The sequence below is a fragment of the Neodiprion virginianus genome, chromosome 2 (genome assembly GCF_021901495.1).
Source record: "Neodiprion virginianus isolate iyNeoVirg1 chromosome 2, iyNeoVirg1.1, whole genome shotgun sequence".
Classification (NCBI taxonomy): Eukaryota; Metazoa; Arthropoda; class Insecta; order Hymenoptera; family Diprionidae; genus Neodiprion; species Neodiprion virginianus.
Window position 1 is genome coordinate 41,940,111 of NC_060878.1, and position 23,067 is coordinate 41,963,177.

At 42.6% G+C, this 23,067-nt stretch overlaps 2 protein-coding genes across 2 annotated transcripts in view; both read right to left on the minus strand.

Annotated features, from left to right (window-relative positions):
* LOC124297838 (uncharacterized) overlaps positions 1-15,128 on the minus strand; it is a 50,248-nt gene extending 35,120 nt beyond the window's left edge. Inside the window, exon 1 of the mRNA XM_046749159.1 lies at positions 14,710-15,128. The gene's annotated coding sequence lies outside the window, so the exon portion shown is untranslated. The remainder of the gene's footprint in view (positions 1-14,709) is intronic.
* Positions 15,129-18,835: 3,707 nt separating this feature from the next.
* LOC124297572 (major royal jelly protein 1-like) lies at positions 18,836-21,131 on the minus strand. Its single transcript, XM_046748740.1, has 6 exons — positions 21,036-21,131; positions 20,591-20,793; positions 20,310-20,476; positions 20,011-20,229; positions 19,491-19,925; positions 18,836-19,311 (listed from the first exon to the last, which is right to left on the minus strand). Exons 2-6 carry the CDS (start codon positions 20,772-20,774, stop codon positions 19,033-19,035), a joined length of 1,284 nt encoding a protein of 427 aa, XP_046604696.1. The 5' UTR covers positions 20,775-20,793; positions 21,036-21,131; the 3' UTR covers positions 18,836-19,032.
* Positions 21,132-23,067: the final 1,936 nt, after the last annotated feature.

Genomic DNA, 23,067 nt, shown 5'->3' on the forward strand with positions numbered 1-23,067 from the left:
TGGCGGCAGGTTTGCCTCTTTCGAAGTCGTTAGTTTCTCTTCTCCGATTCTTGCCTCGTTGAGGAAAATTGCCACGTTTATGCATTCCGTTCAATTGCTGAGTTCAGATTGGATCTCTGTCGAGCTTCGAGCAATAAGTTTTGTAACTTGCCACTCCGAGAGTGAATCATTATAGGTCGAAGGAAATTGGAGAGTTGAAAATCGACCTTTTGTCCTCAATTTTATCACGAGGAGTATATCGAGTATTTATCAAATTTATATTCGCAAGCCGTAGAAGAAAAGAAAACCGTTGTAATAAAATTGTAAAACGCAGTTTTTTGAGCAGAATAAATTATCGTCGAATGAAATAAGACGAAATTTCATTTCAAAGCGAACCAAAATATCAAACCAATGTCCAAGCTCCTGTTCGTAATTCAATTTCCGCTTCGTGCTGAAAATAACGTCCATCCCGTATCAAAGTGACCAATAAATGTCGATTCTTAACAAATCAATTCCGACAAGTGGGTTTTTCGCTGGCGGCTTGAGCTGCCTGTACACACATTTTATACATCCGCTGAGCGATCAATCGAGGATTGATCCCTGTTACATGGGACGAGAAACGAGAACGAACCCCCAGATTACACCTAACGCTGAGGTGTAATTACCGCCTTCCTAAGTCGGTGGAGCTCACGCGATATCCTCGACACCGCGGACTTGACATGTGACGGGAATCCCTGGTCAGTCGGGTCAGGACTCTGCAGTTGCTCCTTTGGTTCTAAGAATGATTAAAAATAATCCATCAATTTTCCCCACAGTCGGTTTTTGTTTTTCACACCCGTGAACGACGCGATACGATATCAATTTATCGATCATTGTCTTAATCGATAAGTTCCTATTTGATACAATACGCGACAGACAAATCAATATTTTCTCCTGATATTGAAAAATATTTTGAATGGAACTGTAAATTATCAAGAAACTTATCCGCCATACTGAAATTTACGAAATTTTTGTTTCCACAACGCACCGTCTCATAAAAAACACATTTAATCGAGTCATGTTTGATTTTTTTTTTTTGAGCTTGATTAATCGATGCATCGATTAGTCTTTTTGTTCCTAAATTGAAAGAGGAGGGAAAACAATTTCGCTTCTCAGATTCGCCAGGAGTCCAATATTACCTATAAGCGGATAAATTTATTTCAAATCTAAATCGAAAAGTTCCCGTAATTGGTTTTCAAATTTCTTCTTTCATCTGTTTCATAATCAACGGTTGAAATGAAATACCGGGTTTTATCTCGTTCGGTTAGAGACGGGGAATTCTTGTCTTTCTTCGGGCGAATCGCTTTGGAATAATTCAATTACAATTGGGTGAGAATTTCAAGGCGATGTCGCCTTCCTCGAAGAAACAGAGACCAAAAATGCGAAATTAGGGTGTGTGTTATCTGCATAGACTGGGGTAGGTGCTTGAAAACACATATTTTCACAACGAAACGTACGCGGCGAGAAATTTTTCGCAAGCTAGTGAAAATGTGCGTCGTATAAGTTTCCGGATAAGTTAGGAGGAAAATTTTTGCAATTCATAAAAGTAGATATTTCTGGATCATCTCGCGTTGTGAAAAATGCTCACCGCCAATACCTTGGCCGAATCGACGACGGAATATTGAAATTCCTACCTCATCAGTCGATCAAAGGAATTCATCAACAGTCGAGTAGGCGATGTATTCAAATTGGGCCTGTGAGAAAGGGGGTCTTTTGCGAACATAATGTTATACCTATAAGGCATATCATATCAGGCACATTACAGGTTATATTCTCTGTGTCGAAGCGTGAGCAATTACCTGGGTTATTCATAAAAGGCGGCGAGTCGGAAATCAAAGAGAGCAAAAGGAGAAAAATATTTCTCGATTTCAATTTCACTCATTTCTTTATTTTCTACCTACCTCCCTTTCCCCTCGGCGAGAGATACAGAGAAGCCCTGGGTGCGGGTTTCGAGCTTGGTAGCGTGTCGTATAAGCCGGAGAGCGGAAGGAGCGGGTCCATAAAATCCAGTAAGAAAGCCTAAGCCCCGGGGGCCGCGTTTATCTTTTCACTTTACACTTCTTGCTTTATAAGCTTGTTTAAATTTCCGAAAATTTACCCGGCCTCGGTCGCAATTCGCCCCCCGGCAAGATTGAAATTCCCAATATCAAGCTGCCTGCAGTTTTCCAAACACGTACGGCTCCCGACTGTTGAATCCTCGGCTTCCCAAGTGCGAACGGATTACTTATACGGAGAGCCTTGCAGTAATATATCTGCTCTCACGGGCGTTATTCGGGATCCGACCGCTGTCCCGCCGCATTCGTCCGACCGGAAATAATACAGGACTAGGGAGCAACAGTCACTCCGACCGAATAAACACATTTATCCTAATTTGTAATTCCCGGATCGACCAGCGGCCCTTATTTTTCATCCCTGTCCTCTGTTTCTTCGTCGCCTTTTCTCCGTCGAAAAAATATCAAGGAAAATTCTATAAAGGTGGAAAAAGGGGTCCGTCCGAATTTTATCCGCCATCGTCTTCCGCCCTTTGAATTCGTACGAATAAAATTCAAAGGCATTGAAACGTTTCACTTTCTTCATCCCCCTTCGTTTACCGGGCCAGTTTAATACGCACTCAACTCAAATAAGCACACTTTTTCACAAGTTTTAATAACAATTCGAGGAATTTTTTCATCCACGTCGAATTCAAGCTCAATGCGATAGCTTGTCGCGAAATAATTACCTAAATGGTATTAAGTTCATCGCATTAATTTTACCCTTTCACTCGTTCGTGATTAAAAATGGCGAGCTAGCGAATTATCGCCCGATCTCCCTTATAAATCCCGGATTTCGGGGTGTCTTAATATTGTTTGATCAGCCCTCGACGATCCCTAGATAGCTGATATTCTACATTGGCTCACTTAATTAAAACGGCGAACGAGGCGGTGAGAAAAGAGGACGCTGAGCCGAGCAACCTTAAATCCAGTTCACATAGAGGGAGGAAATTTCTTCTTCCGCACCACGCCGGCGAACCTTTTCCTCTGTTTCTTTGCCCTCGTTTTTCCTGCAGCAATTTGTACCGAACCGCGTTCCTCAATTTTCCAGGACCTCGAGTCTGCAGGATCAAGCTACCGATCACACGCTCCACTGTTTCGCGTAAATCAGAGGTTTTTCATCCGATGCAGGAATTACGGCTGCAGGGTTCGTAATTCGCTGCCGCAGCAGGTGGAAATCGAGATATGGCAATTGATGGAGAAAATTGCCAGAATTTCCACCGATGGTCCGTCGGTTATTTTATTCAACGATCGATGCGCAGAGCTTTGCATGCTCGTTACGGTATTGACACTATGTCCCGTAGTTTCGACGGTACTCGGATGCAAGTAATCGAATTATAATCGAGATACGTCGAAATCGTCACGCGTGCAACAACCGTTATATCCGTCAAAGCGATGTGTGCAAAATTGTTTTTCCAGGCTACATTTTTATCGGACGCGTTGGAACTCTGCGCGACGAAACGTGAATTTATATTACGGTGAATTGAAAAACCAGCCGCTACAGTAACGCGCAAATGGAGATGAAATTATGGAGTGAACGTAAAATGTTTACGTATCGACGATGACGAATGAGAGACTTCTTCAATATTTTGTTTCATAAACCGGAAACTACCGATCAATCTTGAATAGTATTTATTTTCACAGTTCCTACAGGTTTAATATAATTAAGGAGCAATTTCGAAAGCGTTGTTACGATGAAAGTGATTCCCACGAGGATTCCCATTGGTCAAGAATGAGGGGCTATAACATTGCGTCGAGGAGCGACGCTGTGATACTCGTAGACCTGGTGATTACGAAAAAGAGGAAGCCTCGTTTCGAGCGAGGTTTCAAGCATTGAGAAAATTGTGCACTAACTTCCGCGCGAATAATCCCGAAGTATTATAAGGCGAAATAACGGTGCCATTTCACCGAGCTAATCTGCAACCTTTCCCGGATGCTTAATCCCCGAATTATCAAGTCAAATACGCAATTATCATCATGACGAATGTTTTCTACAACTGCAATATTCTGCGTTTGAATTGTTTTTTCCAATCATTTGGCCGGCAAACGTCGGTGAAAAATCGGAGGGTCAATGGTTTAGTCTGCAATGGCAAAGTTTAGCTCAAACTCATTGACCTCACGAGTCGCGAAACTTCTAGTCGCGTTATATGAAATTCGCAAGGACGGAGATCGCAGGGAGCGATAGTAAAACTGTATGAGATTCAAACCAGCCAGAACACGCAATTTCTCGGCTACCGTTGTCGCTGAACTTTTGGGCTGAGTAAGCGGGAAGCAAATCTTGAATGGAAATACGATTCGTGCGGATGGGTGTAAAAAAAAATTACACAATTTTCTTTACGTAAAAAACTTTATACACGTTATACAAGACAAAAGTTTGCTGTTGAAAAAACTCGTAAAAAATAGATTCGCACATACCGCAGACCCAGCCTTGCAAAACTTACGTAGCTGTTTGCGAAAAGTTGCTTGACATGATGGAAAGTGAAAAAAAGCCTGGCAAAATATTTGTCAAGTCATCAAAAGCGTCGAAAACAATTTTTTGCCTATACGGAAGTTATCGATTATAAGCTGGCTAGGGAAAGTTTTCACGGCGCGGATTGATTCATGAAATTTATCAACGCCCGAGAATTCGTAAAATCGACTAAATAATTCCGGGGGAAAAAGTGAAAAAATCTCGGTCAAAAATTTTTCCCTAATTTTCAGACTAACATTGAATACAGCGAAAGGGCGATAACTAAATTCAAGCGGCAACGCATCCGGCGGTTCTAGTCCGGAGTAACCGAAATCAATGCAACAGCGAGGTTTCGAAAGTTGACTCAACTTTGCCTATAGCCGAAGAAACTTGCCCGTTGGGCTTAGATTGAAATTAATTAATCGTAGGTGAACCGAAACTCCAGCTGCTCGTGACCCGGAGTTTGTTGCATGATAAATTAAGTGGCCAAAGGACGTTGTCAAGCGGTGAACAGTAACGCTGGATCTCACAGTTTTTCATCAGCATATAAGCGAGGCGGCGACGGACGGGACAAGATGTAATTTTCATGCAGATTTCCGGCGTTTCGCTCGGGTTCCTTGCACTTTCCCGCACAGACACGTATCGCTGATCTTGTCCGCCGCGGCTGGAAGACAGGATCTCGCGATCCGGTTTATATCACCGAGGATCGAAGCTCCTCGTAAACCTGCAACACGATCGCGCGAGGCGTTGCGATCCTGAATCTAGCTCCTTGCGACGTCGGCCGTAACCTCGCTGAACCCTGATTGTACTCACACACACACAAGCGTGGATACCTTTCGTCTCTCGTCTCTGTTTTCCGACGATTTGCGATAAGAATCCAATCTCTCCCGAAGAAGCAAACGAATGCATAGCGAACTCTGCGGCGTTACACAGGGTTTGTATTTCGGAAGACGATCCGCATGACCGGCAAAATAAGTGCAAAGAAACCAGCCGTGACGACCCGTAGTCGTTTCCTCATTTTCTTCTTTCGTCTCGTCAACTTCGATCAGATGAATCCGGAATCGCGAGTAAATCTACGAGTGTACAAAATTGTGGACAATACCAGTTGGTCATTTAATATCCTGCGGAGCTTCACGGTTGAACAATCGTATCCTGTGGGAACCGCGGTAAAACAGGATTCCGTTCGATGTTGCGTAATCGAGCTTCCAGTCTCTCCCTTTAGTCACAGAGCTTATTGTTCGCTGGACAAAAGCTCGCGGTCTGGTTCAGTCGATACTCGGTTTGCCTCAAAATTTTTCGCTCCTCCGCGAACAGCGAGATGATTTTTACTACCGTAAACGTTCACCGGATCAGTGAACGCAGATTCGGGCACGTGTCGAGCTTTTTCCGCTCCTTTCACTTGTCTCGTCTTCATGGAGAAAACATGGCGAAAAATCACCGCGAAACAAAATCTTGGATATCAAAGACGGGACTGAATAAATCCCGGCTCGAGTGCCTCATGCGGACGAAGTTAAACCTGCTTGTCATCGTCCCCTTTACCCCCGAAACTCTTACAGAGAATTTTTAAGAAAGTTTTTACATACCTTTGAAATTTTCAAAGAAAAACCTACGCTACGAGAAAATTTTCCTCATCGGTTTTTCCGATCCCACGAAATTATTTTCAACATTAATTTTCCTATCTACCGTCGAAATTATTCCGGATTAAAAGATCGGCAAAAAAATTCTCGCCAATATTTTCCCAGGTTTTTCGTCGCCGCAGAGCGCTTGTTAATCTTTTTCTTTTTCATTCTCTTTTTCATCTGTCATTCGAACCGGGGATTCGCGACGCTGCTTTGTCAGGTATCTAATTATTCACTTTAATCGAGGTCGTGAGCGAAAACATTATCTGTCTCCGGAGATACAAGTGAGACGTGTGCAGGTTTTGCCTCAAACCCCAAAATACATACGCAGGCGATAATCCCCGGAGCTCGGCCTATCCACCCAAAACTTCGGAGTGACTGAGTGCCGGTTAGTAAACGATAAGGCAGTGATAAATGGGGAGGGTGTTTTTTGATTTTTTTCACGTCGCCAAAAATCGACCGAAACGTTACAGCGGCGACCGAATCGCAAGCTTATTTCCAACGAATCGAATCGCGTCGAGGTTGAAGCGCTTCGCAAAGAAGTTCAGACGAATGCAACAACGACCATACATACATACACGTGTAGTATAATGCATAGGTTCGATTTCCGTGAAAACACTGGCGGAGAATTTACGGGAAGTGCAGCAATTCGCGAGTGTTTCAAAGAAAAGGTGAGCAATGGTAGGGCAACGACGGCGCGAACCTCGTTGTTATCCTTATAGGGGCGACATTCACCCAGAGACGCGTGTCGTTAAAGTGAATTGCGGACATTTACTGCAACCCCCCGGTATAGAGCCGTGATATAGAGCTCGTGCCGCGCCATGTGATACAAGAAAAGTCAAGAAGTGGGTTCCCGTGTCAGCCCAGCAGGGTAAATATCTTACTGGGAGAAGTTGAGGTTCTTAAGTGGGCTTAACGCAACCTCGCCAGATGCATGTGTCAATGAATTACTCCCCTTGCTCGCTACGTAATGGGTTGCATGGGGTGGATGCCTACTCACATCATCCACTCGGCGAAGTCGCGAACTTGTGAATTTTCCAGTTTTGACCCCTCTTGGTTCGCGAAGGGCTTTGTGAAGCAAAATATTTGCTTTCGGATTCCAAGCCAGGCGAGTGTCTCGTTGTCGTTACCAGGTCTTCGGCGATACGATCGCGAGGAACGAACGGGGATGAGAGTGAAAGAAAGCACGAGAAAAATATGAAAAACCGGAGTACTGCACTCGAAGCTCGGCTACGTCTTTACCCGGTTTCTTTACTCGTAGTTATTTCTTCCGCCTCTGGTTTCAAATTGTTTTCCATCGTTCTCATCGTCGAAGAAGAATGGAACCGCGGACTTTTCTCGTTTCGCCACGCTGAGAAAACTATAATGCGGCGCTGGCTCTGCGAGGGACAAAAGTCGTAGAGAGGAAAAGATGCCGCCGTTTCTCTTCGCTCTCAATAAGCTCGCGTCCGCTACCTCGAACCGCGTTTCCGCTCAGAGAATACGGACAATGAATCGACGGGAGTTTAACATCGCAGGCACAATTAATGGCGCAACTCGGGTCAACCCTGATGTGGTATTCCCTTGCACAGAGACTCCGGTGAAACGGTACGACTGAAAAAGTTAGAGGACTGCGGCCATCCTAGTTGGCAGGGAAATTCAGACACCTAGTTCCGACAGCAGCGGCAACAATTATCAGACCCTCGTCTTGGTTGATTATAATCATTACCATATTTCGTGTCGCTTCGATACCCGCCCACAACTTTGCCCCGGTTCCCCCTTCGTCAACCCCTCTAATTACTAATTTCGACTTGCGAAACACATTTGCTGCTCGGGATAAATTATGGGTAGGGGGACCCGGTGCGGTTGTATAATCCACTGCACGCCCAGCTATCAACGAGCCAATTCTAATCCACGGTACTCGTTAGTCAACGGAGCCCACCCCGCGAGACATGATCAGCGTTCACGGATACCCATACAATTTACACATACAATTGTTTTCATTCCAAATATGGCTTCAATGGTAATCACTTAGTCATGATTGCGAGCGCGGCTTCCGACTGCTGAAAGCTCTTCGCAAGTAAAGCGTTCGATGTGGTTTCACCTGGACCGAAAGTGCTGTAATTTTCTCCATGGTACCTGCGATCGAGAGCCGCGACGAACCGAACACTGTTGCAATCAAATTAACATTGGATACCCCTACAATTTACAGAAATAATTATTTTCGTTGCAAATGTAGCCTGAACGGTAATTACAGTCATGATTGCGAGAGCAGCTTTCAATTGATGACTCGATGGTTGCTGAAAGCTCTTCGCAGGTAAACCGTTCGATGTTGTTGCACGCAAACCGGAAGTGCTGCAATTTTCTCTACGGCAACTGTGATCGAGAGCCACGATAAGCTGAACTCTGTGTTTTAGTTAACCTAAGATTGGATTCAAACTTGATTAGTAGTAAAAAAAAAAAAAACGTACAGCTCTTCGTTGGTTCTTGACGTGGCGCACATTTCCGGACCAACGTTCTCATTGGAAATTTTTGCAAGAAAAAAAAACATGTAGGCAGAAAAAGGCGGCTTTGATTCGAAGTAAAAGAAGATATTCACTACTGATCTCAGTGCAACTCTGAGAATTGTGGTTCGGAAAACAGAAGTATGAACGAAAGCTGATATTTATTAAAACAGTAACTAGAGTCAAGGTGTCGTTAAGAATGAATATCAATCGAGGAACCTAACAGATGTTGAGTAAAATATTGTTATGTGGATAGGCGTAAATAGCGCCGACAGAAAATTTCGGTGTCATTTTCTCAGAGGAGTGTAATTATCGTTGCAAAGATCCTGAAAGGTTGTAGAGATCAGGGAAATAGCTGGGCTACTTTCTCTCCTCTCTGGCGGAATGGAGTGGCCTAATTTTAACCCAGTATGAAGAGAAATACTGACTATCCAAATTCGGGCTAATATAATCGAACCCCTGATTACCGAGAGCCACGAATCACGCTTAAAAAAAAGCCTGGAAAGTTGAACCCACCGCTCAGTTCCCGAGGGGATCGGGAATGCCGCGGATTCGGAACTCGGGGTCCCGGGACGGCTAATGCAGTATCTCGTTATTGCGGGCGTAAAGAGAGGAATAAAATTCGTTACTTTATACCGTTGAACGTTATGACTTTATAGCATCAACGATGGCTGGAAGTGTAATTATCGTAAAGATCGATCGCCACATCGGCTCGAAACATAAAACGATAAATTCTCTTCCAACCCGCGAAGCTTCGTGGTAACTCCATCAATTTTTTCCAATTTTTCAACGCCTCCGCAAACAGGCGGGAAACATTTCTCTTTCTCTCTCTCTCTCTCTCTCACTCTCGCGTTTGAATGAGCCAGCGTCCGAGCCGGTGATTTCACAGGGCAAACAGCAACATTGTTCGGGGGAAAATTGGAAGTACCTTCAGTGGAATCCGCAGGTTGTTTCGTCGCTTCGACAACTTCTATGAACAGAAACTTTGCTGCCTAGTCATGCGGCATATTTACCACGCAAGGCCTCCACTTGCCTCTCTGCCTTTCGTTTGCTCAGCCTCTTGCAGCTTCGAAAAGTGTCAAGTCCCGGGATTTAATCTCTTACCGTTACGCTTCCAAAATCATCAGCACCGAATCCAACGTATTTCGTGACAATTTGCCATTTCGCTCATTAGTCGAAGAGACTCGATCCTTGACTTGAAAATAGACCGTGAAATATATTCAACCGTTTCGTGCTCGGGTGAGCTGATGAAAATGTCGTTGGAAATACCGCGGCACATTTAATGATCGCTCTGGTTCCTGGGGAAAATCAAGCTCCGTACCCAGGCGGCAAAGGAAGGCTGATAACATACAGCCGTTCGGTCGTTGCACGGCATAACTTAAGCGGTAAACTTAATCGTACGCTACACTACATTATTACACATATACGCAAGAAGCTGTGGGGCGTCATCGCGGCCCGTTGTTGTTAAACTTCTAGGTAGTTTAATAATATCAGGCGAGATTTCCAGAGATGAGAGTGTATGCTCCGCAATATCCCCATACGTATACCATGCGTATACGCAGGTACACCTCTACTCGCGATCCAAGACGACGTCTTTGCGATAATTTCCCGCCCGAGGACAAGTCGCTCAAAAATTCAACTACTACACGTGTCTTCTCCCTTTACATTTTTTTATCAAGCATGTGTTTGAATTTTCCTCGGGCAATAAAACGAAACTAAAATTCACCTCAGCTTCCCCAATTTTCCTCAACTATGGCCTATCCCAGATCATGGCCAATCGTAAAATGCGGTAAAGACAAGAAAGGGAAGAAGAAAATAACTGGCTCTGTCTTCGCGGGCTGGAAACGCTCGGCGAATAGATACAGCCGGGTGTATGTATAATATCAGTGAAATTTTATGGTAAACAGCTGCCTCCGTGCGGCCTCCTTTCTGGTCTCAACGATCGCTTCGCTGATAAACGAGCCACGTTTACATACATATATAAGCTGATAAAACATACTTTGACAAACAAATTTTTGGCACTTTGGATACATTTTATTAGACTAATGGTACGGAGTAGTTTACTCACCGCACCGACGTACGCCTTTTGTTTCAAATTGATAAAACACTTGCGATTAGCGATACTTTGGAAATTCGAATGAAAATTGCGCGAATATGTTGGAAGAAGCTGAGAGCGCAAATGTATGTTTCAATGAGTACGTGAAAGTTGCAAATTTGATGTAACCGTCGGGAGTTAAAAGCGTCGTAAATTTTGGCAACGTTCGAGAGAGCGAAGGGCGTAGCTACGCAAGGCAGAGCGGCCTACCTTTGGCTGAAACGAGCACTCATTTACACGAGGGCTTCTGCCCTTCTCCCCTCCCGCCGTTTACCGCATGTTTCCTTTTTCTCCCTAAGAAGATAACTCCTCCGGGAGAGAGACGCGGGCAAATGGCAGAGGTGGAACACTCGCGGCTCTCGAGAAATCGAAGTTTGATGGATCACGCGAGGGTGCCGCAAATCATCGACTCATGTTCTCCGACTGAATTTCGGGAGTGACGACGGCTTACCATTTTCAATGATTTAGAGTTTCAATGATTTCGCGTCGTTTCGAGTGACTCGATCTAAGAGTCTTCGCATGAACGTAATGGAATTTTGATCGCTTCGTCTTATCTCACGCGCGACTTCGAAAGATCAGCTTCGGTATTTTTTGCAGCTTTTCAGGCCTGAATACTTTTTGTATCGTTATCGGAATCGGTTTGTAGCTGCCTTTTCCACTGGTTAGCATCCCCGCAACTCGAAAAATGTAGATGGAAATTCGTTTAATCGACTGCTGCGAAAATGCGACGAGATATTTTCGTCATTCCGGGATGTCTTGGAAATGTTTCGTCACAGCGACTGATACATAAGACCTTTGTCATTGTTTGATGTTGTATTTAATTTATCCACACGAATCGATTAGGTATATCTAAACGATGATTGATCATAAGTTTCAATAATTGGTAAATCGTGTTGCAATCTTTATAAAATAAGAAGCATATTTTTTCCATGCACAATGTTGTAATTTACCCAATTTCTTACGGTTATTTTTTTTTTTCTATATCAACACAGCGTTTGGCGGGTTGTATATTAAACCTTATGAAAATTCTTCGGCACAAACTAAATGTTTTGGTTATAAAAATTAATTACTTTTCTGTCTGCAAGATTCGGACTGTAACTTGATCCTAGAATGATCCTGGCCGTGAAATCAGGACCACTATAAATTTCACGTATGGATACAAGTGCCCAAGACTGGGACAGGGTAAACAAAAACAACGACTATATAATCAGCACAAAGCGCGAGGGGTTCACGCTCCGTTTAACATTCCACTGGCCTTAAATCTTTTTGTTCTTAACGCAGAGTCACCGTCTACGTAAGATGCACCGCGCACGTTGGAATATAAAAAAGGGTAATAAGTTTGCATCGACCCATCGAACCGGACCGAAACTCGATGTGAAACATTGTTCATCGCTGCGAGCAACCGATTCATTTTCAATACGAGAGGGGTGATGAGAGTAACAATAACAATAACAATGATAACGATTTGAGAGGAATGAAAATTGAAAAATTAACCGGGCGTAACCCAGGCGTAAAAGGTTCCGGGGAACAGCCAATTTTGCGCTAATTGTGTATTTAGTACAAGGAACCCTCCGGCAGATAACTTTCTATCCGGCATTAATTAGAGCCGAGGTGGGAGCTACGGGATATTTGCTATTTTCAAATAAATTACAACTTTACAACCAATTATTTCAGACGCTTTACAAGATGTAATACAGAGGGGCACGCGGGCGAAAGAAAGTTTGTAAATGGGGTAAATTTGAGCGAGCTCTCATTTCCCCCTCACTTTTAAATATAGTAAATTGGTACCGGGAACTTGGATTACGGCTCCTGTGAAGAAAAAAATTAATCCGGCGAAACGACGATTTCAGCCATTACCTCTGGGTTAAAAATTAAGGATCAACGAATTCCGCAACGGCGTTAACGCGAGAATTCAAAGCACGCAGGGTGAAATGTCCGGGGTAAGTTAAGTTCATCCGAACTGCCGACCTCGAGTCGCGACGCAACATTTTAATACACCGGACGAAAAATCTGATGCATTCTAATAAAAGCGCTAAATGAAGAACGGGACCGGCGACTGCCGTGCTTGCATACGGTACACAGCTGTGATATTAAATACTAAGGCAACGCGAAACTCCGCGGAAATTACAACTGCGTTGTTTCACAATATAACTTTCGGAACAACGTCGCGAGCGTCGGGGAGCTAAATGCAATTCATGTACGTAATTCCGTGCACGTTACTTATTTTATCTGTTTTATTCCACTCTCTCGGCCCGCTTGTATAACGGAAGAGAATTGTCACGGTATTTCTGTCACAGCGCTCCAGCGTATTTCGATACAATAGGCTTACTACATTTCACCAATTAGCGAAGTAGAAACAGAATTCCGAACGAAACTGCGAAGGAAAGACGAAAATAACGTTCCTGATTGCCTAATTTGGTGTCATTCGGGATTTCGCAAGCAATTGAACGAGAGAGACATAATTTATATTAACACAAGTAATTTTAGGAAATTATTTGATGCAACATGTATAACAAGTGCGGAAAAAGCTCCGAAATTATCTCACAAAAGTTGCGGCAATTGCGGTAAAAACTCTTTTATCTCATACGTAGAGAAAAGTTACTTCGGACTAAGAGTCTTCTTTTTCAGTATGCAATACAGAGATACGGAATTCACGTATTTCTGTTTGCACTCTCTGAATATTTAAAATCAGCAATACCAAATTCCAAGCACTCAATCATTTCAACTACAGATGCAATTAAATTGTCCAGTGGCTGATATCGGAACATTCATCATGCAACGCGACTGCAGTTATCGCACTCCCCGGCAATTTATCTCGCGGATATTCAGATGCAACAATCATGTCAAATGAATAATTGCGAATTGGGTTGTTTGAATGAAAGTGTAGGGTTCGCTAATTTTCTCTACTGCAAATATGAAAAAAAAAACATTCTCTCTCGATCAGGACAATTACAAGTAACGAAAATTCAACAGTTTTTAATTACAGTGACACGAATAAAAACATGAAAAATAAGAGAGTGTTCGCGATTGAAAATCGTACCGATATCTTTGAAGGATGTGGTTTATTCTCATCCCAGTCACCCCTGAAATTGAGTGATCGATGTCCGCAGAGAATGGAATTGTATTGTGAGACGGAAGCGCGGTGATACATTTGAAATTATTTGTTCGCGATACGCCGGACTCGTCGACAACACGGCCATCTCTGCACCGACGCCCATTGCTTTCGAAGACAGACGTAAAATAGACGTAAAACGAACGTAACAATTTATGGGATTCCGAGTGAGCGCCGTTGGAAGCGGGGGAACGCCGACGCGTCTGTACATCCAGATACATACGTATAATACTCTCTGTATTTACATTTTCCACGGTAATCCGGCTCCATTTCCGTCGCCGCAAATATGCCGATTTATTCGGCCAAAGTTCGCGGAGCCCGATCTGTCATCTTTGAACAAGGAAAGATTCTCCCCCCGTCAATTCTCGTTCAAATTATAATATATTTCGCAAAACGGCGAAAGAACTTCCGCCAATCATCCATCCGAACAATCCATTCTCGCCAGTCATTTATCTTGACAAATTTATCCCCAACACTCGCACATCACCATCCCACAGCTCGTAAATTACTCACGAAGACTGCCCGCATGAAAAATAGAAGACCCGCATACGTGTGTATATTATTTATATTATAAGTATATGTGTACATAAAACTCTGAAACTTTTATCCGAAAATTCTCACACTTTGTCCGGACTTTCCGAACGCCGGGCAACTTTCCAGACCTTGGCAGTGCGAAAAGGCGGCCGGCGGGATAAACGATGAAATATTGATAATACACGCTGCAGGAGCGCGCTGCGGACCCGGTGAGGATTTTTTGTTTTAAAAACTGCTTAATGAACACTCCGTGTCTTTGATAAGGCAGGCATTATTACACTCGTGGAGACTATCTACTTTAAAAGGTCAGAGGTAATAGCAGCAAGGCTGCAGGCGTTGGAGTTTCAAAGAAGAAAATTTATTTATTACCTTCACTTCATCTTCTCCCAAGATTCCGTATCCATTTTTTTGACTCAATGATGCCCAACCAAACGAATCATCGTGAGATGAATTTTAAAAAATCAACTCGCCACGTCACGTGTAATAATATCGTGATATTACATCCAATATCTTTTACTATATACGAATGAAAAACACAGCACAGCGATATGATCACGGAATATAATTTCTTCCCCGATTTACTAGCTGTTCAAAGAACAGAAAACAAGAAAACAAAAAAAAAAAAATACAAGGAAATAACTCGTACTCGGTATCACTATCAAAAACTATTGCCCCGCAATTTTTCTTCCTCTATTTGCCGGCCGATTTCCGAACCGTAATCTGCGGCTTCCGAACCGCGGAATTTCAAGCACCAACCGGCCACGAGTGGATGCGCGCGAATACTGAACCGACTTGTAGCGTCGGGACGCCGGGCGTCGAGCCGGCAGCTTAGAGCGATTCACCCCTCGCAGCATCCCTTCGGGCCACGCGCATTCTCGTTTTGCAAGGGAGGCCGGAAAGTTTTCGACTCGACTCGCGATGCAGGCGAAGGTGAATCCGACAGCGGAGCGACAGCCGCCTGGCCTCGTCGACGTTCGTCTCGTCCGAATTCCGCGGTGATTATCGGCTCGATTAACTCGATTCACCCCCTCTGCGAATAAATTATAAATTCTCATCGCTTGTTAGGCGCCTGCGGCGAACAGCCGCGTTTTCGCAACCGCGTTTCTCGCCGCTCGACAGCTGTCTGTACCATTAATTCGACGAAATTGCTTCGAATAACCTGCCGCGTAACGAAGCTCGAAAATTGAAATTTCGTAGGTATATTAAATGTAACGCATACGTGCGGCCGATACCGTTTTCTCCGATGTTTCGTGGGTTTGATCTGACAAATATCGGTGGTTGGTATATCTGAGGAATAAACAAACACACCTCGTGATCGGACGTTGTTCACCCGCGAGGGAGGAAGAGAAAATTACGTTGTACGTACGGAGGGTCGAAGATTTTTACTCGGATTTGAATTGAACGTAGTTTGAGGAAGACTCTGGATTAATAAATATATTACTCGACGGGGAAAAAGTCTCGATAAAAATCGATCTCGAGCGAATTCTCATCGTATGCAAATGATACGGAACTTTCCATCGGAAAGTTTTCGAGTAATTTCAAACTTCCTGCAGGCCGTTCACGCAAATGAAATATAAGAAATTTGGACGAAAGAAATACATTTTTACAGAAAATTCTTTCCCATTTTTCGATCGGTTGTGCACACCGCTTTGAAGTAACGCGTGATACCGTGAAAAAGGAACGAAGAACTGGAAGAAAAGGCTGTCTGTGAATTACGTGTACAACATTTACTCGCGAAAAGCAACCACAGCCACTCTGTTAATTGCTTGATTAATTGCATCAAAATCATAGACATGAATGTGGAAGAGCTGGCTTGATGAATATCGTAGAGAACGCATGTCGTTTTCAAAGCACAGTTAAATTAGTTTCCTTTGTTCCGTAAGCTGCATTCTACGTAAATGTGAGTTTAATTTATATTCACTTGCAAATGTCTGGAACGAAGTTAGTACAAAAAGGAGCTAACTATTCGAAATACGAATCACAAAAACTACATGCAATGGCATTGCCGTTCTTAAAATAAAGCAAATGCGTCGTATTTTCAGAATTGGTAAAAATCGAAAAAATGGATTTTACTTCTCCTTTTCTGATTTCTGCTTCGCTAAAGAAATTGCAGGTTGCTGGTAGTGGAATTTGAAAGATTTCCACAGATTTTCAGCGTGATCGCGTTTTTCTCTTCACGCGGTTCCAGCACCTTAAGGGCGAGTTCGTCGTTACGTGCGATTCGAGTCAAGGGCTGTTCTGCAGAAGGTTGAAGACTTGCGCGTCGAATTCGAGAGTAGGTAGGTATGTACCTGCTTGCCGCGCTCTGCGAGCACAGGCAAATTGGGACAAAGTTTGGAGACTGACGCTGACGGAGCCAAGGATATATAAGTTTAATTGTACACCACAAACGCGAAGGTGTGGCCTCGGCTTATGGAGATGAGGCAACGGCCGGAATAAACGCCGGGATTCCGCTGCGACCGCGAGAACGGTCGCCAAAAATCTGTTTGCAGCGGGGTGGGAAAAGGGTGGAAGCAGCGAGCAGAAGGTGGAAAAAGAAGGAAAACTGCCGGGCAGGAAAAAAGTTGGCGGACAAAGTGGCTTCGTATGCTTAGATGCGTGGAAGTGGAAATAAAAGGTCAATTTCTTTTGCATGAACGTAAAGAATAAGCCTAAATGAAAATGCTGTACCGAATCAGCGAAACTCTGATACCGATTTAACGAGCTTTTTTCGAATAAGTCCATCTACGCGAAAGATGTAAAATTGTCAGCAGTAAGTAACGAAAATCAAACAGCAAGCCGACGAACGATCTGAGACGTATTTTTGATTCGACAAATATTGATATACGATATAATGGAAACGGGAAGTCGCAGGGTTTTCACCTTTTTAAGATAAATTCTGGCAAATGTTCGACAGTTCGAACGAACGATTTTCTTCGCTCAGAGCTTCGAAATTCCAAAAGCATGTTCACCGTGATTTCAGGTCGCCTGAAAATTAATTTTTTTCTCATCGTATGGAAATGGGGAATTGGAAGAAGAATCGTTTAAACAAGTTATTTGGGAATTGGAGAGATTATGTTTACATAATTTGGGTCATTGATGGTAAATACTCGCATGCTTTTCTGTTTTAAATGCCTTTACGTTCAAACTATCAGGAATGGTTCATCGAAACATATGAGGCATAGAGAGGATGAATTGGGTCATTGGTGTGGAAAGATCCTTGCAACACGAATTCTTTTCCAAACTTTTTTTTTTTATTTATTCATTTCTTTTTTCTCAGCACTCGAAGGAAAGTTTGATTTAAGAAGAAACGGCGTTATTTCTGACAGTTCGTGAGATTAACGTTAAGTAACCTGCGCTCAACGAAACAGTGCGAAAAATCAAGTTATTCGAAAGTGCGCATGCGCGAAAGAAAGCTTCAACGTTCGAAATCGACTACTTCAGTCGTGCGCAAACGCCAGTGTCTTTTCACCGAATTTTTCGGAAGTGGGACTTTACTCAAGCTCCACAGGCTTCGAACATCGAACTCTCCATGCAAGTGGTAAAAAACTCTGTTCGTAATGTACCACTGGCTAAATTTTTTCATCTTGTTCCACGTTTGAAAGGATAACGAGATACTGCAAATAAATCACGCGTGTCGTAAGTGAACTGTAACGGCTGATTAAACATAAATCGTGAAAATCGGTTGGGTTTACCCTCGATTTAAATGATAATCTCGATGGAGGCGTAACACACGGTTCGTGTAGACATTTCGTCGGTTTAAAAGAATTTTTTATTGACTTTATTGCTGGACAAACAGAGGCCAGAACAAACTCAACACAGATAAGCGCGCATTTGCAGCTAGTCAAACAAAAAGGTAATACTTTGAAACTCTGTTCAACACCTTTCGGAGGACATACACCAGAGTATTTTGTTTATCCTCATGTTATATGTCTAGCGTATTATTTATAGTACCTCTAAAGCATCACCCGTGCAAATCTTCATCCACGTGTGAAGATTTCAAATGAAAGAGATCACAGCTGCCTTCAATACAGTTGCAAATATTGCCAAACAAATATTTCACACGAATATAATAACGAATATAATAAAGAATAGTACGGAAGAATTAGCGCTCAACCAATTTTCCTACGCGTTTATTAATGTTAGTTTTGGTTCTTGACCGCAGCTGTTCTTTCGTTCGCAACATCTGACATACGTTTGATTATCGTACTTGCTGAAGAAAGCTCGAATGAATCCTTGTGCGACTGAGAATTAATATCACGTCGCATTTGCCGTTTTCAAAACCAGGAGCCATGATACTTGACTCGAATTTTTACTTTCGCTGTCCACGCTGACGTTGGATCTGTACGTTTCTTGGATCAAAGCCATTGTTGCGACGTGCTGGAAATTGGCGAGTCTAATAATATTCAGCATTTTTCCCTGTCTTTAGTCCCATGCGAAATGATATGTTCAAAATAACAATCAAGACTAATAAAAACTGGAAATTAGGTATTTTTTGAGTCGTAAAAAGACTAAATTTGCAGAAAGCGTAACTTTATTCAATATTTATTTCAAACAAGCAGAAGCACAACGCTCTTCATGAAAAGAAAATAGAAATAGGGAGAAATAAGATTATACAATACAGTTGACAACGAAGACTACGATGGTCAATGGATCGCCAATTGAAACGTGTCACATTGGAAATTAAACTACGGCGAAGAAAATCCACGCGTATCAGCCGTCGAACTCGAACATATACGTATCCTCGATGGTACGATTATAGCTTTGAGGATCCAATAGATCGCACACCGTTCCGTCGATAAGGTAACCCACGTTGCCGTAGGAAATTGCGAAATTAACAACGTCCACGTCCACGCTCCTCAAATTGAATATTGTTTGTAGGCTGGTAAGTTGCCAGTATTCCTCGTCGGAAAAGTCGGTCTCACCGTCAGGCCCTTCACGGATTTTGGTGCCAATGGTGTATGTCTCGTAAGGATTTCCAGTAATATTAGTCTTGAACAATCAGAAATCATACGTTCACATTATGCTATCGAACTGGTATGTAGCCAATCCGTAGACTCTCGAGACTTGTGCTTAATCAGAAATTATGTCGACAGATTTTTCTCTGGTTAAACGATGAACAAAAGGGAATTCAACGGACTGATAATTTACTGGTTCAACCAGCTACTCACCCAAGTTACATTCTGCCCTTCTGGGACTGAAGTGGGATACCGATCGTTCCAGCAGGAACAATTCGGCCAGTAAGCATGACCGTCGATCAAGACGCCAGATTTGGTCATAACCCTGCTAACTACCACATTCGTACCAGATGTGTAGTTGCTTTTGTACCATGTTAAATCACCGTCTTCGACCATCAGCTCAGACAGTCTGACTGCAAAATAGTCGTTGGAAAGCAAAGGGTTCAAAGTTACGTATATTTCCTCCACAAATGAAGGGGGCATTATGTCAATATTCGAAACTCCGTAATTATCGGTCTCAACCTGCGGAAGCTGGCTGGCGGTAGCTTGGGTCAAGTTCGGTGAGAATATAACGTCATTTTCCACCCGCCACATGTTGTCACCATCATAAACAACAACACCATATCCTTCTGGGTCTCCGATCAAAACCTGTGAGAGTTCAATTTTCTATAAATTCGAATTCAACGCCAACTCGTATCTCTAACGATTCCAGCGTAGATTCTGGTCTACTAACCGTAACGTTTTCGCACGAGTCTCCCTCCGTTTTGACAGCTTGAATCTCGAGCCGCCCTCTACTCGTATTTGTGGAATGATGCGCCAAAGTAGATGGTATCTCTTCACGTAGCAATACTTCGTCCGTCTCCGGATCGAACACTATTATCTGCGCATCACATACCTGCTCGGTCCCTATTTTCCCAGAGTCGACGATCCACAGCCTGTCGCAATCGTCCGTCTGCGAATTCGCGAGGAAGATTAAGAACCAGACGGAACAACTTTCAAGTTGCCAGTCTTGACAATTCGTTGCATACTCACAGCTAGCCTGCTAACACTGGTGATCCCACTACAATCGTCCGACGTATGCCAATCCCAACTTGGGTAGGGCTCGAGCAATGGACCGCCATCGCCAGTTTCATTCGAAACCTTAACCAAACTGGCAGGATTATTGGCCTTTCTTGGAATCGAAACAAAAACGTAGTCGCCTAGAAGACCACCCATACTTTATCGTTAAACTCCCATGACACATTGGCAAAGGAATAACAGCAACGTTACACAGCTGGCTGCAGATAAGTCTCGCCAAATACTGTTATAAATACCTATGGGTTGCAAATCGGCTGGAATGGTAGTGCTGGCATTATACTGTCCAGCACTGATCGCGTCCTCTTTGCTGGAATCGTTTGGCCAGACGTAGTCTAAGTACTTCCACGTGTAGACGGTATCAAGTTCGACAGCTGACGTCCAGGCAGCAAATGCGAGTATCCCGGTCAGTATCAGATTCATTTTGAACACAGCTGCTACTCTGAAATTTCTAGAGTTCGATTATGAGGTCGACTAGAATATAGGATGTCAAACAGGTCTGTTCATCCTAGAAAACCTGGTTTGATTGCTTATCGAAATTCGGCTCACCGTATGCAGTGCGAATGTATAGTGGCGGTAATAATAATCCACGAGACGGACTGCACGGCAATTAGGTATATTCAACTTTCATATACCTAATGGTTTTTGAATGTAATGCAATGTGAGGTATGATTTTGTACTTACGTCGAACTGCAAGCAAAGGTCTCTGAAAACTTTTTGGTTTTAACGTTCGTTCTAGTTCCCTCCAAAACAAATGTGTCTGATGCCTCGATATCACTTATATTTATATAGTATGCAAGTTACATAGCAGCCTCTATTACCGTGTTTTAATGACTTCATCACGAATTCAGAAACGCATAAGTTTAAAGTTATTTCATTTTTTGCGTTTTTCATTGCTACAATCTTACTTGACAGCAATAAAACTCGCGAGTTATACCTTTCAGAGCCATACTTTTATTTTAATGACGTGATTCTGGTGTTATCTCAACACGCTGAATTCGAATAATTTTTTTTATTGCACTCTTATTTGTTATCGTGATCGAAAAAATGTTTTTATAAAGTATACACGAACTCCGCGTTTTTTTTATTTTTACCTATTATGCGGGGCTAGAGTGAGTGTTTTCAGACCGGTGGCTAAAGATAAGTAAAAAACACGCGTTAAAATGATTTTCAATATTTTCAAGAAAATTATCACACTTATAACATGTTTGAAATTGCGAACAAAAAAAAAAAAATATCTAAGCTCTGAAATGTAATTTTTTAGACTTTCCTAATAAAACTGATTAACAAATATCTACCCACTCTTTTTCTTTCTAATAAGTGAAACTCTTTTAAATAATCGGATAAGTACGTTGTTGCCGTGTCAGAAAATGGTGACATCAGTCCTGCTTAATATGCCAAGAAAACGAGAAAATCCGTAAATGCGTCAAAAAAAATGTGGTGGGCACCTACTGCGATTGCTGATAAAAATTCGGCTGATCGCATGCCGTGAACATAATGCGGCAATGATAATAATCGATGGAATAAGTTGAATGATAATTGTATTCAACTCCCATAGAAACGTTTGCGGATAAAACAGAATACATATATGAAAGATGATTTTATACTCACGTCAAACTGCAATCAGTGGCCCTTGGAGACGTTCTATTGGTTTGAACGTTCGTTCTGGTTCCTTCTCAGAAATGTGTCTGTTGCCTCGATGTCACTCGTATTTATACGGCACCAAGATGTGCTCTCTTCACTTCCACACATGTTTGACATTTTCAACATTTCTGTATTCTCAGGTGATGCTTACTCTGGCGAATATGATTAATCACCACAAATATTATATTTTCACTGTACGGTTAAGCGATAGGAGTCTTGAATCGGATTTTTACAATATACAATATATAATCACCAGGAACTTTCTGTTTTTATGATCAGCTACGGTACATTACGGTGCCACTGACTGTCCCTTATCACCGTGGAAACGCACCTTTCTTAGGCCTAAAAGCTTCCATAGTACAGAGAAACCTATGCCAAAAATAATCTGTGTATGCGAACTCAGAAATTCTTCTAAAGAGTTTTTAGTTGGATCGGTTGAAATCCTTTATAAAAGTATACGATGTGAATTAGCACTATAGCTGATCTGGAAGGCAGATTGGAAATATCAATTCACCATATCGTCTTCACTGATTTCGATTTTTTTACGTCAATCTTAGATCCTGCAGCGATCCTACAGAGAACCAAACGTCCATTTCATTTCCTTTTTTCACCACGCAATCTCGTTGGGATCACTGCACATATTTGTTCCTAAGTACCATTCTGGCGGTGGGGGTGAAATATTTCTGGAAGTGGGTAAGCGAGCAGATACTTCGATATAATGATACGTGGTCTTCCTTCACGGTCAATTTCGTGCACAAGAATATTCTGTACAGTTTGTTTTTAAATGCACAAAACTTACCACAATATAATACTTAAGATATGTCTGAAGATGTAGTTGGTAGATAAATTTAATCACGATTACAGAGCTGCTGGAAAATCTCAATACCTCATGTTGAAATACATAGCCTTGACGAATCCGAAGAAATTTGGAAACTGCACGAAGTCATAGAATTTTGAATAGATATTGACGGCCCCGCGGCAGAAGGATCGATTTAGAACTGAGAATCAGATAATTCGTAAAGCAGCGAAACACGTGGCCAAAGACGAAACCATCCGTCATCATTTTCTTAAG

What these genes read in the sequence shown, in the direction of transcription:
- LOC124297572 (XM_046748740.1), bottom strand. Translation starts at nt 20,774, where the DNA reads ATGAATCTGATACTGACCGGGATACTCGCATTTGCTGCCTGGACGTCA. An exon ending in AGCCGATTTGCAACCCATAG is followed by an intron (nt 20,477 to 20,590) that starts GTATTTATAACA and finishes GTGGTCTTCTAG; the next exon opens with GCGACTACGTTTTTGTTTCG. An exon ending in ACTCGTGCGAAAACGTTACG is followed by an intron (nt 19,926 to 20,010) that starts GTTAGTAGACCA and finishes GAACTCTCACAG; the next exon opens with GTTTTGATCGGAGACCCAGA.